This window comes from Lissotriton helveticus, chromosome 11, assembly GCF_964261635.1.
Source record: "Lissotriton helveticus chromosome 11, aLisHel1.1, whole genome shotgun sequence".
In the NCBI taxonomy this organism is placed as follows: Eukaryota; Metazoa; Chordata; class Amphibia; order Caudata; family Salamandridae; genus Lissotriton; species Lissotriton helveticus.
The window spans coordinates 441310825-441329136 of record NC_136072.1 but is presented as its reverse complement, the minus strand read 5'-3'; the positions used below and the strand labels follow the sequence as shown (position 1 = coordinate 441329136).

General features: G+C 50.1%; 1 protein-coding gene across 1 annotated transcript in view; it reads right to left on the bottom strand.

Moving 5' to 3' along the window:
• The window catches only part of CUL3 (cullin 3), a 580651-nt gene that overhangs the window by 181856 nt on the left and 380483 nt on the right, over positions 1 to 18312 (bottom strand). Inside the window, exon 12 of the mRNA XM_078665956.1 lies at positions 131 to 227. Coding sequence (XP_078522082.1) covers positions 131 to 227 — 97 coding nt within the window. The remainder of the gene's footprint in view (positions 1 to 130; positions 228 to 18312) is intronic.

Below are 18312 nucleotides of genomic sequence, written 5' to 3'. Positions count from 1 at the left end.
GGAGAGCACCCGAAGCATGTGGTGAGATAGATAGATAGATGGTATGTGCCCTACGTACAAAATCTTCTAAAGTTTAATGAAATTAATGAAAACAATATTCGCATTTAAGAATGCTGTACCTTAGACTTACCTTTTTCACAGGTCCATAAAATGTGGCATTCAAGTCTGCAGAACCCATGTGGTGCTGGAGCGTCAGCTGCCTACCACTGTGTTTGGCTAAATAAAATCTGCAATAGAATTAGAAAGTAAACCATTTGATTAAAACATGCATCATTCCAGCTTAGCAATTGAATAAATACTACAGATCAACAGCATTTGATCTGCTGACTTCATATGTTTCACCATGATGCACGAAAATGACTCTGGTTTCCTGGCGGACAATACAAACCTCGAGAATGTAGGCACAAACCAGTTTTAACTTTCTGGGGATATTGTGTTGGAATTAAAAGGACAAACAGTAAGAATTTTTATTTTTCTATTTTTACATGCACACTTAATTTTAGAGGTACTAACTTTCACACAAGAGTTCGTATAGCCTTATCTCCCAAAATAATCTCTGAAATACCCTGAGCTACCTGAATTAAAAATATTTTCTTTTAGCATCAAGAGACCTATGCAGACATTAGCCAAATGAAAGAGGCTTGCTGTTAAAATTGTCCCAATGCCAGCATCCTCAGTTTCTCATATCTTTGGTGCCCTTATAGTAATTTATAACATTATGAAGGGGTAGAAGGACATGGTGTTTTAGAGAAGGCACTTCACAATTGGGTTTTATAGGTATGCCACAGTTCAAAAATGGATGTTTCCATTCCTAATTTATTTAATGTTTTAAAGCAAGCCTTTACTTTGTAGCATATATTTCTTTGAAAGTCTTGACTGCTGTTAGATTTAGACAACATTGGTGGATAGGCCACAGAAAAATTCACACGCCTCAAAAATGCTCTAAAATCTTGGCTTCCTTCACCTTGCCTGGTAATCAATACCACTAGAAGCAAACTACATTGCTTTTAAGGATTCTGATACTCATTGTAGGAAGCTGGCTTTTCTATGTAGTGTACAAAAATAAGGCACACTATGGATAAAGTCCAGCCAACCCCAATTGGTTCACATAGCTTAAATTAATAATCCCAAATACTCTCTTTTGTGGTAGTGTGGGCGAGCAGTTCAGGCTTATCAGAAGGAAGTGTTAGGCATTTGTTGCACATACAAAGCCAATAAATGACACCTAATAATGACTTCCAACACCAATTTTGAAAAATACCGGTTGTATATAATTGTAGAAAATTACAACTGTCAGATTTGAGTCATGAACCTTGAACCCGGAAATGTTATTCTATGGGATAAACATACACTGGATAGAGTCACTTTAAAAACAACTTACAGAACTGTTCTTCTGGACTTAAAGTAAGAAGGGGTCAAGGTGCAAGAAAGCACCAAGAGTTCAAGTTTACCTGCCCTAGGGTGTCTAGGTGCAGAGGTGCTTCCAGTGGAGGTAGCCTCGAACGCTAAATGCTGTAGTCAATGGGAAAAGTACCTTAAGAAGGAGGCTGCACGGGAAGACCAGACCGGCAGAACCTAAAGGAGGGCTCCGCTCTTGGGGAGGTCTCAGTACCACAGACACCATTGGTTTCAAGTAACCCTGGGCTAGAGGGGGGTCTTGAGTAGATAGGCGTTTTGTCCAGCATGTCGATGAGTTTGAGGTTCCCACGGTTCTCGGTGCACCTGCAGAAGAAATACAGCAAGACTACTTCTGGAGGGCAGCTGGTCTCTAGTGAAGTCTCTCAACGTGCAGGTCGGTTCTGGTGGTGGCGTTGGTTGGACAGAACCCAAACAAGTCTCAGTCCTTGCAACAGGCTCTGATTATTCTGGTATTGGTGCAGGGTGGTGGCTCCTGATTGTCCTGGCATCTCCAAACTTGGAGCAACTGATCTGACCTCATGAAGCGCAGTGACTTCTTTATGGGCAGCTGTTGCATCAGTGGACCCGGTGGTCAGCAGATCAGTGTACCGGACGTTGTGGCCGGTGTCTGTAGGCTGCAGAGAAGTGGTTCCTCTACTTCAAGGGAGATGCTGGCTGGGTGGCAAAGAGCCGGCAGCCCTACGAGGCATTTGGAGGATGCAGAGCTGCAGGACCAGTCTGGTCCTTGAGATCGTCGGGACGGTTATATGATCAAACAACTACCTCGTTAATCACGAGTGCCTAAACCACGAAGGCTAAACCACGATGTAAGGCAAACCACTAATGTATTTAACCACGACTTCCTGAACCACGAAAAATATTTAATTTACATATATCCCGAATCTCCCACTATGTTCAAAACGGAACATACCATGAGCAGCCTGCTTTCTGCACGTCAGATGAAAACGGGGAAATGTCACGACATCCAAACTGAGCCGGCGCACAGCTCCATGGAACGTCACACAGAAGAAAAGAGAAGAATCCAGCCTCCTACACCGCTCCTAAAGCTAGAGGTAACCAGTTTGAACACGTTTGTGCTATTTTTAATACACTCACGCTGGTATTAAAAAGTACCGGGCAGACCTCAACGTTAAAAAAACACTCCCTCTAGCTCCTCAGCTGCGCGCAGTATTCTTTTTTCAATCATTACCGGCGTATTAGTAGATGGCCCTCCACGTTGGTATATATTACCAAATGCGTAAGGGAAAGGCACTCCGATTTATCCCACGGGCATTATTCTGGATTAAATAACATCTAGGCATGCAGCGTAGACAAAACTGTCACAACGCCGCAGCACTTTCTCTGACTGACAGCAGATTGCTACGGGGGACAACGCTTAATTTGTGAAAGAAAGACTGTCGGTGCCCGAGGCTCTGCTCAAAACACGGTGGCCGCTGCAATTGAATATCGGTGCTTAAAATACAATGGCTAGAAGTCTTTAATTCACTCCCAGGCACCACCTGCCCCTTTTTTGTGGCCATGCAGGTTCCTGCTTTCTTCCTTTAGGATAGTGTTGCCTCCCTTCTCTTCCTCTTGTTTCCGATCTATGTGTTTTCCCTTTCCTGCACTCGGAACATTTCTGATGTTGAAAAAAGTGCTGGTCCCCAAAAATAAGTGATGGTGGCCAACACCTGGTGAAATTAGGCACTGCTTGGGGAAAAAATATGAAACCTCCTGTGCGCACTGTTTCAGTAATGGTATTGAGCGACAAAATCCGTGCCTCCTATCGTACACAGAGACGTAAATAACATGTATTCAAAAACAAAGTGGAACTCTCCTGCGCCAACAATGCTCACCATAAACAATTCACATGGCTACAAGTATAAACGCTGTCAAATCACTGGACTGACGTCTCAGACTCCCAAGGAGTTTAGAGGTAGGTGCTTACGCGGCTTTTCATTGTTTAGGCATCAAAAAGATTTAGTAACTACTTTCATATTTCATTTAGATGGCCTACCCGAGAACCATCTACATCTGCCAGGAGCGGACCCAGAATTGAAAAGACGTATACACACTCTCAAACCATTTAGTTTGTAATTCTTGACCTTTAAAAACATATTATATAACATATATAACATATTATATTACCATATTCTTTGACATTAGTGCCACCTATTGGGCAGTAAGGAAGTCGTTGTTCATTTAATTCGTTGTTTAGTGTTTCGTTCTCATGTAAGTCGTGGTTGATGATGTCGTGGTTCATATAAAGGTCGTTGTTTTGGATTCGTTATTCAGTTCAGTCGTTGTTAAGACTTCGTTATTGAGGCTGTTTCCCCATCAGGACAGGAGAAGGCAGGCAGGGTTTGTGCCAAAGTCCACAGGTCTCGTGTCTTCAGCTCTTTTTCGTCCTTCTTCTTGAGTCAGTAGGGTATGGATTCATGGTGTCAGGGGGTCACCTAAATACTGAATTTATGGGCATTCAGGGGAGCGTAGGCTAGTAATCAATAGGCTACTTATCCCTGGGGTCACTACACCCCCTAGATGACCACTTCCTGTAAGGAGTGGGAATCACCCTGTCCCAGAGTTCTTCATTTCACCACAGCAAAGATGGTGAAATCCTTTCTTGGCTGTCCACTTCAGACTGCCCACTCCAGGGGTGTGTCCAGCCTGATAGTGTAACATGCCCCTGACTAATTTCCCAACTGTCCTGGTGTCAAATGGGCCTCAGGGCATGAGGTGCCATTCCCTAGGTCTGGGGGGAAGCCGGGGTCGCATATCAAAGGCAGCAGAGGCTTTGAAGCCTCTGGACTTGGCATGCAGATTCACTAGCAGAGGAGGTGATAACGCCTCCTGCCAGAGCAGGTATTGTTCCTAACCTCCTGAGAGCATGGGCTCTCACCAGCAGGGGACAGAAATGCGCCTGGGGTGGCAGGCTAGAAGAGTCTGTAAGCCAGCACATTATTAGACTAGTAAGGTTTCAGGGTGCACATCTAAGGTGCCCTCTGGGTGCATTTCATAAAATCTAATAATGGCAACAGTACAGATTTATTAAGACAATGTGTTTGATACCAAACACCATAGGTTTCATTAAAGCCATCATGTAGCTGGGGAACTCTTAATGATTAGTGCCCAGTACATATATTTAACATGGTGTCCCTGTTCACTTGTACCATCCAGTAATTTAACCAGACAGCACAGGGGCATATCTGCTCATACAGTCATGCCCTCACATGTAATATAATGCACCCTGTCTTAGGGCTACAAGACCTGATGTAGGGGTGACTTATATGTTACATTCAGTGACTTTGGCATGACATACGTGCCATGTCATGTTTTCACTCATGATTTACACCATACCACGCAGTTTGCAATGGCAGCCTGCATGCAATTTGTGTGGGTCCCTCAGGGTGGCGGAAGACCTGCTGCGGCCCCTAGGTACCCACTTTAGTACCCCTGATCTAGGTTCCAGGGGCACCATTTATTAGGGGCCTATAGGGGTGCTACAGTCCTTGTCAATAGGGTTGCAATTACACTTTAACTTGTTTTAGGGGGGAAAGAGCACTGGAACGGAGGTCTGTTTAGCAGGCAGAGTTGAAAACCAGCATCTCGTAGTCAAAAATGGGGCAAAAAGTTGGGGGACAACTGCAACAAAATTCCAGGATCCAACACTCAAAAGAACGGCAGGGCAGGGATGCCACAGGACCGTGCAATTGTCAAACTTATTTTCAATAATTAAATTTGTAGAACTTGTACACGCAGCTGGAAGCAGCTGTATGGATAGTACAAGGAGAATACTGTGAACATAGGAGTAACTCTTGCAGTATAAAGAAGAGGATGTTGTGCTCCAGGATGACTGTAATAGTTCTAAAGTAGCTCAGGTGGGAAAGCCTTTGATTAGGACAAGACCAGTACTGCCAAACCTGTAGACTGTCTGGGTGGTTGATTGGGCCTAATGCATTTGTCAAGAAACAAGGTGCATGCCATTGAACTGAAGAACAAATTACTCACCTTTGGTAATGCATCATCAGGTAGAGACAATATCAAGCTGACTATTTCTTACCAGACAATTTCCCAGACGTAAGGCTATAACTGAAACTTTTGCTCGAGCAATACCCCTTGCGCATTCCGTTAGCGTCAGTTGTGACGTCGCACTCAACTATGTAGGCGCCACACAGGCACGCGGATGTCAGTACTTTTCTCTTTTCCACATCAGAAGCGCAGAGACATGAAGTGACTGACAGAAGTGTGTGCCAAAACTAGGGCCCTGAAAAAAGGGAGTAACCCTAGCCCTAACAAGTCCAAGGAGCAGGTAGGCATGGGTGGGTCTGTAAGGAATCTGCAGCTAGATATTGACTCTACCAGATAATGCGTTACTGAATGAAAGCAACTTGTTCATCATATAGAGACCTCTAGCTGCATATTCCATACCTTAGAATAGATACCAAAGCCATACCCTCCTGGTGTTGGGCTGCGGACAAGTTCCTCTCACTAGTAAGTCCAGTAGGACCGAACGTGTGAAATGCCCATCCCTGCGGACTTGACTGTCCAGGTAGTAGTGCTTGGCAAACGTGTGCAGAGACATCCATGTTGCGGTCTAGCAGATGTCCAGGACTGGGACACCCAGAGTTAAGGCTATAGTTGCAGCCTTTCCCCAGGGGGAATGGGCTCTTAATCCCTCAGGGGGCTGCTTCTTTGCCAAAGCATAGCAGATATTTATGCAAAAAACGACCCGCGAGAAATGGTCCTTTTCTGTACGGCCCGTCCTTTTTTTGCTACCACGTACCCCACAAAGAGTTGGTTGTCTACCCAGAACACTGTTGTGTGGTCAAGGTAGAACAAAAACAGTCTTTTTGAGTCCCGACAGCGGAGATGTTGCTCTTCTTTAGAGGGATGCGGGGGAGCAAAGAAGGTGGGCAGCATGATTAATTGACCCCTATGGAATGGGGTCACCACCTTCAGCAAGAATGAAGCACGGATGCCAACCACCACTTTATCTGGAAAAGACATCATGTAGGGGGGCTTACATGATAGCGCCTGCAGCTCACTCACCCTCCGGGCAAATGTTATCGCCACAAGAAAGGCTGTCTTGATAGTAAGCAGCCAGAGGGGACAGTTGTGCAAAGGCTCAAAGGGAGCACACAGGAAAAGTGCGGACCAAATGAAGGTCCCACTATGGCATGACAAAGGGTGTGGGCGGAAACAAGTGAGCCAGCCCTTTCAAGAACGGATTTACAATTGGAGAGTTAAAGAGAGAGGGTTGATCTGGTAGCTGAAAAAAAAGCAGCTAGAGCAGAAAGATAATCCTGAAGAGTACCCAACCCAGAGCCCTGCTGGGCAAGGGTAAGAATAAAAGAAGAACAGTAGAAAGAGAATCAGAAAGAGGGTCAATAGACCGTTCTATACAATATGATACAAACGTTTGCCAACAGCGGGCATATACTGTCTTAGTGGAGGGACGCCTGGCTGCCTAAATAACATTGCATACTTCGGAAGGAAGGTTAAAAACCATCAACTGCTGCCGCTCAATCTCCTCGCATGAAGGTGGAGAGTTGACAGGTTCGAGTGGAGGACCCTACCCTGTTGCTGCGATAGAAGATTCTCTCAAAGAGGCAGCCTGATGCACAAGTTACTACTTGTGTAACGATATATCTGTAAGAGACATTAGTCAGTGATAGATTCCTTACCTTAGAATATCCACAGGCGTCAGACTGGATCCGGAAAATTTTGCGTAGCAATACCCCTGCGCGCCGGCAGGCGTCGCCTGCGGGTCCGCGTCCGTCGTCGTTAGCGCCGGAATGACGTCGTCGGAGTACTTAGACAACGCCCATGCGCGCTGACGTCAGTTCTGATACACAGCTTTTCCGCGCCAGATACGCAGAGCCATGATAGAACCAACACTGGTGCCATGAAACTAGGGCCCTAAAAAGGGGATGACCTTAACCCTAGATATCGGTTCGCAGAACGGGGAGGATGGGTGGGTCGGTAAGGAATCTATCACTAACTAATGTCTCTAACAGATATATCGTTACACAAGTAGTAACTTGTGCATCTGAAAGAGACACGTTATTGATAGATTCCTTACCTTAGAATAGATACCCCAGCAATACCAACCCCAGGTGGTGGGTCAGTGAACCAATAATCACACCAGAAAGTCCTGGAGGACGGAACGGCCAAAGAAGCCATCCCTCCGGACTTGGCTGTCCAGGCAATAGTGTCTTGCAAACGTGTGCAGCGAGGCCCGCGTAGCTGCCTGGCAAATGTCCTGCAAGGGCACTCCCCGGCCCAGGACAGTTGTAGTCGCCGTGGCCCGAGTGGAATGAGCCCTCAATCCAACAGGGGGCTCCTTTTTAGCCAAGGAGTAACATGCCTGGATACACAAGATGATCCACCGAGAGATGGTCCGCTTGTGCACCGCCTTTCCCTTCTTAGCGCCCACGTAACCAACAAAGAGTTGGTCATCCACCCGGAACTGGCGTGTGCGATCCAGATAGTAAGAGAGCGCACGTTTTGGGTCCAGACGGTGGAGCCTCTCTTCCTCTTTCGAGGGATGCGGAGGCGGAAAGAAGGTGGGCAAGGTAATGGACTGCCCGAAGGCCGTGACAACCTTGGGCAGGAAAGAGGGTCTTGTCCGCAACACAACCTTGTCCGGATGGACAGAGAGGAAAGGAGGTGTGGAAGAAAGAACCTGGAGCTCACTCACTCTCCTGGCAGAGGTGATGGCAACCAGGAAAGCAGTCTTCAGAGTAAGAAGAAGGAGAGGACAGTTATGGAGCAGCTCAAAGGGAGCACACATTCGGTAAGTAAGAACAAGGTTCAAGTCCCACTGGGGCATCACGAAAGGAACAGGAGGGAACATGTGTGTGATGCCCTTCAAGAACCTATTTACAATTGGGGACTTGAAGGAAGGCTGATCAGGTAGCCTTAAGAAGGCGGAAAGGGCAGAAAGGTACCCCTTGATAGTGCCCAGAGCAGAGCCCTGCTGGGCAAGAGAAAGAAGGAAGAAGAGAACCTAAGAAAGGGGTGCATAGAGTGGATCCACAGCCTTTGCTGTGCACCATGCCACAAATCAGTTCCACCTGCAGGCGTATACCGACTTTGTGGAGGGACGCCTGGCTGCCAGAATGACATTACAGACTTCAGGAGGCAAGTCAAATGGCCTCAACTGCCACCGCTCAATCTCCAAGCTTGTAGGTGAAGACTGGACAGGTTCGGGTGGAGAACCGTCCCCTGCTGCTGCGACAGAAGGTCCTCCCGAAGAGGCAGACGAATCGGGGGATCGACTGACATGCTCGGGATACCAGTATCTTCGTGCCCAGTCCGGAGCCACAAGGATAACCTGGGCCCGGTCCCGCCTGATCTTCAGCACCCTGGGCAGAAGTAGTATAGGCGGAAAGGCATACAATAGACCGCAACTCCACTCGCGACGAAAAGCGTCTCCGAGCGAGTGCCGCCTTGGAAATTCCAACGCGCAGAACTGATGACATTGCGTGTTCTCTTCTGTGGCAAATAGATCTAACCAAGGCTCTCCCCGCTGCTGAAAGAGGCCTTGCACCACGTCCGAGTTCAGACGCCATTCGTGATCCATCATGCACCGACGGCTGAGTTCGTCCACCCTGGCATTCAGAGAGCCTGCCAGGTGTTGACCCACCAGGGTCACGCCCTGATGTTCCAGCCACTGCCAGAGGCGCAGAGCCTCCTGGCATAGGGTCCACGACCCCACCCCGCCCTGTTTGTTGTAGTACCACATGGCGGTGGTGTTGTCCGTGAACACCTGCACTACACTCCCCCGGACAAAGGGGAGGAATGCCTTCAGTGCTAGTCGGATCGCCCGCAGCTCCAAAAGGTTGATATGGAGCCGGGACTCCGCCGGAGACCAGAGGCCTCTGATCTCCGCCTCTCCCATGTGGCCTCCCCAGCCCTGGAGGGACGCGTCCGTCACAACCACGTGCTCCGGGTGGGGTAGGGAGAGGGATCTGCCACTGACCCAATCGCGGTCCGTGAGCCACCACTGCAACTGTCTTGCAGTGCCCTCCGAGATCAAGACATGATCGGACAAGTTGCCCTGATGCTGGGCCCACTGAAACTTCAGGTCCCACTGCAGAGCCCGCATCCGCCACCGGACGTGATGCACCAGAAGGATGCAGGAGGTCATCAGCCCCAGAAGCCGCAGCGTTACCCTGACCGAGACTCGGGATAAAGGCTGAAAGATCGGAACCAGAGCCTGAATATCCCGAACCCGCTGTTCGGGTGGATAACCCCAAAATTGCGCAGAGTATAGAACCGCTCCGATGAAGAGGAGCTTCTGAGAGGGACACAGGTGCGACTTCGGCACGTTGATGGAGAACCCCAGCAAGAGCAGGAGGTCGGCCGTAGTCTGGAGGTGGCTGACGACTGTCTGGGGCGAGCCTGCCTTCAACAACCAGTCTTCGAGGTAGGGGAAGACTGACACCCCTAACCTGCGCAGATGAGCCGCGACCACCGCCATCATTTTCGTGAACACCCGTGGGGCGCTGGTAAGGCCGAAGGGGAGCATGGTAAACTGAAAGTGCTCGTGGCCTACCGTGAACCGCAGGTAATGCCGGTGGGCCGGCAGGGCGGGGATGTGAAAATAAGCGTCCTGCAAGTCCCGCGCTACCATCCAGTCTCCAGGGTCCAGGGCAGCTAAGACCTGAGCCAAAGTCAGCATCTTGAACTTCTCCTTCCGGAGGAAGCCGTTGACGTTCCGTAGGTCCAAGATAGGGCGTAGGCCCCCTTTGCCCTTCTTGGGTACCAGAAAGTAGTGGGAGTAACCACACCCTACTTCTGGCCCAGGAACGCGCTCGATGGCCCCCTTGGCCAAGAGGGCCGTGACTTCCTCTTGCAGAAGTTGCAAGTGATCCCCCGACACGCGGTGGAATTGCGGTGGCATGGCTGGAGAGGTCGCCTCGAAGGGGAGGGAGTAGCCCCTTCGGACGATTTGAAGCACCCACCTGTCCGACGTGACAGTGCGCCAGTGGAAGAGGTGATGGCGAACCCTGCCCCCCACTGGCGTCACATTGGCCTGAAAACATGGACTAGGAAGGTTTTGAGGCGGATGCTGCGGGGGGAGGTGTGGACTGGCCTCGCCGTTGTCCCCGACCACCGCCACGGCGGTTTCCACGGCCGCCACCGCGCTGTTGAACATTCTGAGGTGCATGGCTGGCAGCACGTGTGGGGGCGCCCCTTCCGTGGCCACAAAAGGAGCGAAAGGCACCCGATTGCTGGCGTGTGGCCGAGAAGCCCAAGCACTTGGCCGTAGCCCTGGGGTCCTTAAAACGCTCAAGCTCATGGTCTGCCTTGTCGCCAAAGAGGCGACGGCCATCAAACCGCATGTCCAGAAGAGTGGCCTGGATATCGGCCGAAAAGTTGGCGGACCTCAACCAGGCGTGGCGTCGAACCGCCACCGTCGTTGCCATCGCCCTGCCCAGTGAGTCCGTGGTATCCAGCCCACATCGGATGGAATATCGCGGTGCATCTCGACCCTCCGCAAGGGCTTGGGCGAGTTTAGCCCGGACCTCCTCCGGACATTGTGGTAGCACGTCCGCGACCGTGTCCCACAGGGTGTGGGTGTAGCGGCCCAAGAGGCATGCGGTATTGACACACCGCAGTCCCAAACTCACGGACGAGAACACTTTCTTCCCGAACTGTTCATACCTCTTGGATTCCCGATCGGGCGGAACTGTCGGGAATTCGGTCTGGGAAGTGGAGGCCTGGATGACCAAGCTCTCGGGGGTGGGATGGGTGGACAAAAAGTAAGGGTCGCCCGGGGCCGGGCGGTAGCGTCTGGCCACGTTCCTATCCACAGAGGGACCTGTGGCGGGCTTGGACCAAGTGCCCACAAGAACGTCACACGAGGCCTCATTAAACGGCAGCAGAGGCTCATTGGAGCTTGCCTGCGGTTTAAGGACCTCAGTGAGGAGGTTAGTCCTCACGGCCGCGACGGGGAGCTCAAGGTTTAAGGCCTTGGCCGCCCGCGTCAACACTGCACTGTAAGCACTGTAAGCAGCCCCCTCTCCCCTTAGCCACGTGGGAGGGGAGACAAATCCAGTGTCTGGCGAAATGTCAATTCCACTGGCCTCCCCAAGCTCATATGTCCAGTCCTCTTGAGACTGGCCCTCTTGTGCCAGAGGGTCCCCAGACCCCTCCCAATCACCCTCGTCACTCATCTCCTGCAGATCAGGGTCAACAGAAGGGGCCGGTTCATGGAAATAGAAATCTCCAAAGGCCGTTGGTAGCGGCGCCGGGGCCGAAGCACCCGATGGCGTCGGAGCCAAAGCACCCGACCCGCTAGGGCCTCCAGCCGGGGCCGTTGGGCCCGTAGGCGCCACGGGACCCGGCTGAGAAGGGAGGGACCTCATGGCCATGAGGTACCGCTCGACCTCCTCTGGCGTTGTGTCATGCCCAGGGACCCGAAGGTGTGGGGCAGGCGGCGACGCCTGCAACTCCGTCGGTGCCGCGTGGGTGGTGTCACCCGAACCCCCGGCCGCATCGTGCGAGCGTCGGGGTGGGTCAGAGGAACGATGACGTTTCTCCGACCTCTCATGCCTCTTACCTGAGGACTTGGATCCTGACGACCGATGTCCACTCCCGGAGCTGTGAGGACTCCGACCCCGCGACCGGTCCCTCGACCTCTTGTGGGACCGGGACCTGGAGCGGCGCGGGCCGACTGCCGGAGCTCGAGCCGCTTGCGGGACCGCTCCCGCCTAGCTTTCGTCGTGATCGAGGCCTAAACACTTGAGGCACCGGCGATGGGGGTCGGTAACCGACATCAGTCAGTCGCACTTGGAGCAGGGCTTAAACCCGGGCATCCCTACCGGCACAGTCGGAGTCGAAGACTTGAGCAGAGAAATGATCAAAAGATAAAACATTTTTAGTCAAAACATGACTAAGGGGTAGAGCTTCTCCGGATCTGCGCTAGCTGGCGCGGAAAAAAGAAGAACTGACGTCAACGCGCATGGCGGCGTCTAAGTACTCCGACGACGTCATTCTGGCGCTAACGACGCCGACGACAGACGCGGAGCCGCGGACGACGCCTGCCGGCGCGCAGGGGTATTGCTACGCAAAATTTTCCGGATCCAGTCTGACGCCTGGGGATATTCTAAGGTAAGGAATCTATCACCTACGTGTCTCTTTCAAATACAGCATTTAACAGTTTCTGGGCGCTCGCGGCTTCTTGGATCCATTTCTCGGGGAAGCAAGTACATGAAAGAACGGCTGACGTGTTGCTGTGGCCCTGGGGGTCATCCCACTTCCGTTCATTTTTGGGGGGCTTGCCATTTCATGTTTTACGCACAGGCCGGTTTCCGCCCCTCCCCCTCGCCCTCCCCCCACTCCCCAGGACACTTGCTCTGCGTCCCCCTGGCATTATATTTTGGGAATGGGTTTTCAGTCTCATTAAAAATGTCCCGTAGAACACTCAATCAGCTAAAACACCGCAGGCAGCTGTGAGTGCCTAGAAGCAGGCACTGTCAAGCTACCTTTTTCTGGTATGGAACTTGAAAGCTCTGCTACGTGTGCATGAACCCATTGGGCAGTTCTCAGTGTGAAACATAGTACTTTCAAGCACATTTACATCAAAACAATGTCACTCAGGTTACAGGGCTTTCCTCCATCCCCAGGTCACGGTTCTTATCCATAGTGCGGCGTGTGCACGTGGACGCATGTCAGCACTGCAGGTGACGTAAAAAGAGGGGTGGGCGGGGATGCATTACAACATTGCGCTCGTCTGGACGGACCAAACAGTACGCATGGCCATCTAGGCGCTGTGTGGCTACGTTCTATGGACTGCAGGAGCTGGATATAGCGCTCCCGTGTCCACATCTGGCTTATGAGGGCTGTGTGCATGAGACAGAAATGTAAAAGCAGAGCCGTGTCTTCCAGATAGGTCTTTCGTAGAGCCTGGTTTACCCCTACGTGACAGGCTGTACCCGCAGGGGCATTCTGCGCATAGCTCACTGCAGCTTCCGGTCGCCGCTTTGATGCTACAGTGTCCATGAATTCACTGATCAGGCGTAAAAGGACGAGATTAGGGCCCCTCTCAAGGCAGCGAGCGTCCAGAATACTTTCAGCGCCTCTAGATGCCTCACTTTGGAGCATATCTTCAATGAAACGCGATAAATATCGCATTTCCGACTTTGTGCGATTGTTTAACGCCGCGTATGGCAGACGTTTGCACTTAGATCAGACTACATCTCTGCTGTCTGGACTCGCTTCTCCCGCAGCCTTTAGGAGAAGCCCGGTCTACAGCAACCTGTACGGCACCACCAGCTCTCCTATACCCTTCCAGTCTCGCTACAGGCGTTCAGGGTGCATCAGCCCCATGGCCAGGTAAGTGACATCAACACATACACGTGCTTTCATAGACTTCCTGTTTTACAACCTGTTGTCAGCTTGTCATATCTACCTTCACTGCTCAAACTATCGAAGATTCCTACAGATATGAGTCCCTGAACCAGTAAAACCTTCGTTTAACCTGAAAGCTGTAAAACTGTGCTGCCGTACTTAGGCAAAATATTGATTGCCACAACTCCGAATGTCCCGCACGCTAACTTCACGCAGCTATGATGGTGATCCAAAACCCGCCTCCTACTTTGTTTTTTAAGAGCCTGGTTCTTTGTTTGACAACGTTTGCGTTAGTTTATATTTTCAACCTGTCTTTCTGCATTTTATTTTCTATATGCTTGGGAGTAACGTAAAAAGTCATGGTTTGTTTTGTTAGTCTCATTTGGGCCTAGATCAGAGCTAAAACACAGAATCACTGTTTTATAATTCGCTTTTTGATATCACTTTACAATTTTTGGAAAGTTGAATACCCGTTTAATCAGATTGCCATTCGTGGCTAGTTTATTCCAAAGCTTGAACCTTGTCGTTAATGTTGATTGCTGGGTTTTGAAAATCGGGAAATTGATTTTATTGCTGAGCAACCTTTTTGAGAGATAATCTGTATTACGATATATTAGTGAGCTGACTCAATGGGAGAAATAGTAGCATTATCTTCTGATTCAGTGGAGTAGGGTCGGTATCTTAATCTTACCATTCAAAACGCTATACAAAATCACTTTTGTTGCTTAAAGTAGGTTAATGGGTTGTGAAATATTGTTTACAAACTTTTTTAATGGGAGAAGGAATTGGAGTTCATTTTGTACTTTTTGTTGTCCGTTCCCAACGAGACTTAAATAAAAAAACAAGTGTTTAATTACTTTCCAGTTCTCTCTAAAGTTGGACCAAAATGTATATGGAATGCAGGTATGGTCTTTTGGGTTGAAAAATGTAGCTGATGTCGATGTACTTCCGTTTACATCTGTGGCTGATTTAGTGAAGCACATCCTAAAATCTTGTACGACGTTTTCACGGTGTATGTATGAATCATGTTTAGGTATGAAAATATTTAATGATGTACGGTGTTCGCCAATCTCAATACTTCATTTATTTTTGGGTCCTGTTAGCCAGTATTTAACAACGTAAAATACTTGCTGGTTTGAACAAAGTTGTGTAATTCGCACGTATTACGAACATGGCGTATCTTTTCATTTGATTCATTAATCCCGCACCCAAATTTTTTCTATGGATGCACAATTATGACGTTTTCAGCACTTAGGAATGGTCCAATAGTTAGCGTGCTTTTTTGTCTTTTTCTCAGGATTTCTTTTATGTTTGATGTTCACTCCACTGCACTGGAGTCTCGACTCACGTGAATATCCCTTAAGAGCAGAAGAAGTGTCTTCTGATTTTGTGCCCTCATGTTTTACTTTTGGGTGCATCATTATCAAACGCTGAAGAAATCTATGCGAGCTTGATCCCACCTTCTAAGGTCTTAGTTTAGGGTTTTTTGCTGTGCGTCCTTAACTATTCCAACGCACTTATTGAGTAAAATGTTCTTTTCACATCAAGAGCCTAGCCATTGTCAGCAGTTAAAAGCAGGACTTTAAGTGAGAAGTGAAGGGTGGGTGGTCTTTAAAATGGGCGTGGCCTGTGTTATTATAGGCGTGGCATGAAACAAACTACATTTCTGTGGTTTATAGTGTGCCATTCGACAGGTATTTTGGTTTCTCTCTGATCTGTTATTGCATTCAGATATAGAACATAACAACTGACATACACCTAAAACACCTCAAGGTGTCTAATTTCAGAGTGTACATGTACTATGGTTCTCCTTAGGAAACAGCCAGACGAAGTATAGATTTCCACAAAGAAATGTATTCAGTAACAGAACTCCAATGCCACGTTGTGGGCATTGGAGTTTTTATAGCTCCAACTACACCAAAACACTAAAACTCTGTGCTCTCAGTGTAGGTATACGCATGTGATCACCTCTTATTTAACTCGTTTGTCTCTACTGAACTCCCTCTTTTCTACCCCGGGTGCAAGCATGTGTAGCTCTCCTTGCAGCCCATTACTGGGAGGTCAGAGGAGGCTGCTCACTCTCTATTACTCTGTACTCTGTACTACTCTCACTCTCTACTACTCACTTACTACTCTCAACTACTCTCTCTTTACTACTCTCTACTACTCTCTCCTATGTACTACTCACACTCTACTTCTCTCTACTACTCTATTACTTGCACTCTACTACTCTCTACTACTCACTACTATTCTCTCTTTACTACTCTCTACTACTTTCTCTACTACTCCCTCTACTGGCATTGTAAATAACAATGCTATTTATCGGCTTTCAAAACACATAAATGAGAATGTTGTCATTTACAATGCCAATAGCTCAAACTTTTGCAAAGGCGAGACCGTTTAATTGTAAATGCTTGTTTTTATTCCTCTGTGCCAAACTTGCTTTCTTGTCCAGACTTGTTTTTATTCCTCTGTGCCTGTACTTGTTCTCTTGCTTAAACTTGTTTTTCCTTCCTGTGCCCAGTTCTCCCGAGGCCCCCCGACCGTTTTTACCGCCGCTGCGTCCCCGCCCCCTTGCAATCCCATTCGCTGCCCCGCTCCCGCCTCCCAGCTGCTCCTCCCTCCCACATCCCTCAAATGGAGGAGCGCCAGCACCCATGGACTCCGCAAACGCCACAACGCCACTACGATGCCAGAACCCTCCACGCACTCAACACTGGATGATCACATACCTGCTTCCTGGCTGCCCCGAAGCGCATCCACAGGGTTTTCACCTGCCGGAACTGCAGTTTTACAAGCATCCGACCCACCATACAGCCGACCAGGAAAGAACCTCAGATGCATCCTTTCCAACAACCGCTCCGCCCGCAAACAGGCCGTAGAACTCTTGGACCTACTCGACTCAACCATCCCAGACGTCTTCTTCCTGACGGAGACCTGGCTGAACCCCGCCTCGGCACCCGACATAGCCATAGCCGTCCCGGAAGGCTACAAGATCACCCGCAGGGACCGCACCAACGGAGCAGGAGGAGGAATCGCCATCGTCCACAGGAACACTTTCAGAGTCTCGACAAACACGGACAACACCCTCAGCACCGCCGAACACCTGCACTTCCAGATCCACACCGACCCCAACACCACCCTCAGAGGAACACTCATCTACAGACCACAGTTCAGCAACTCCATCGCCGACTTAGTCAGCACACACGCCCTCGCCTCCACGGACTACATCCTGCGCGGGGACCTGAACTTCCACCTCGAGAACAATGACGACACCAACTCCACCACCCCGAAGGACAACCTAGCCAACCTCGGACTCAGACAACTCGTCACAACACCCACCCACTCCGCCGGTCACACGCTTGACCCCATCTTCTCCGCAAACCCCCACGTCTCCTTAAACCACACCACCGAACTCCACTGGACTGACCATCGCTGCATTCACTTCACCTTCAAGAAACCCACCACGCACCACCGCACCCAACAGATGCCTCGCCGCTGCTGGGGCAAAGTCACCAGCTAACCACAACCCTCGCCCAGAGCCCACCCGCCGACCCCGACACCGCCACCTGCAACCTCAGACAGTGGATCAACGACTGGGCCAACACCCTCGCCCGATCAAGAAACCCTCCAACAGTCACAACAACAAGAAAGCCAGCTGGTTCACTGAAGACCTCCGTGCTTGCAAGCAAACCAGCCGAAGGCTGGAGAAGATCTGGCTCCACGAACGAACACCGGACAGCCATCAAGAACGCCGCCCGCAGACACCATCACCTCATCAGATGCGCCAAAAGGGCCTCCTTCAAAGACCTCCTGGACAACAACGCGCACAACAGCAAAGAGCTCTTCAACATCGTGAAGGAACTCTCCAACCCCAGCTCCAACACCAACAACGTCCCACCTTCGCAAGACCTGTGCGACTCTCTGGCCACCTTCTTCCACCGCAAGATCACAGACATCCATGACAGCTTCAACACCACAAAAGCCCCGACAACCACCATCCACACCAACCGCCTACTCTCCTGGACCAACACCAACGACGACACCATCAAGATCATGAACACCATCCACTCTGGATCGCCGTCCGACCCAAGCCCACACCACATCTTCAACAAAGCCAGCTCAGCCATCGCACCCCATCTCCTGAAAGTCATCTACACCTGCTTCGAGACAGCAACCTTCCCGGAGAGCTGGAAGCACGCTGAGATCAACGCCTTACACAAGAAACCCAAGCCGGACATCAAGAATCTCAAGAACTTTCAGCCCATCTCCCTGCTCCCGGCAAAGGTCATCGAGAAGACCATCAACGAACAACTGACCCGCTACCTCAAGGAGAACAACATCCAGGACCCTTCCCAGTCCGGGTTCCACAGCAACCATAGCACTGCGACTGCCCTCATTGCCGCCACCGATGACATCAAGTCCCTGCTGGACAACGGAGAAACGGCAGCCCTCATCCTCCTGGACTTGTCAGCCGCCTTCGACGTGGTCTGCCACCACACACTACGAACACGCCTCCACAACGCCGGGATCCAAGAGAAGGCCCTGGACTGG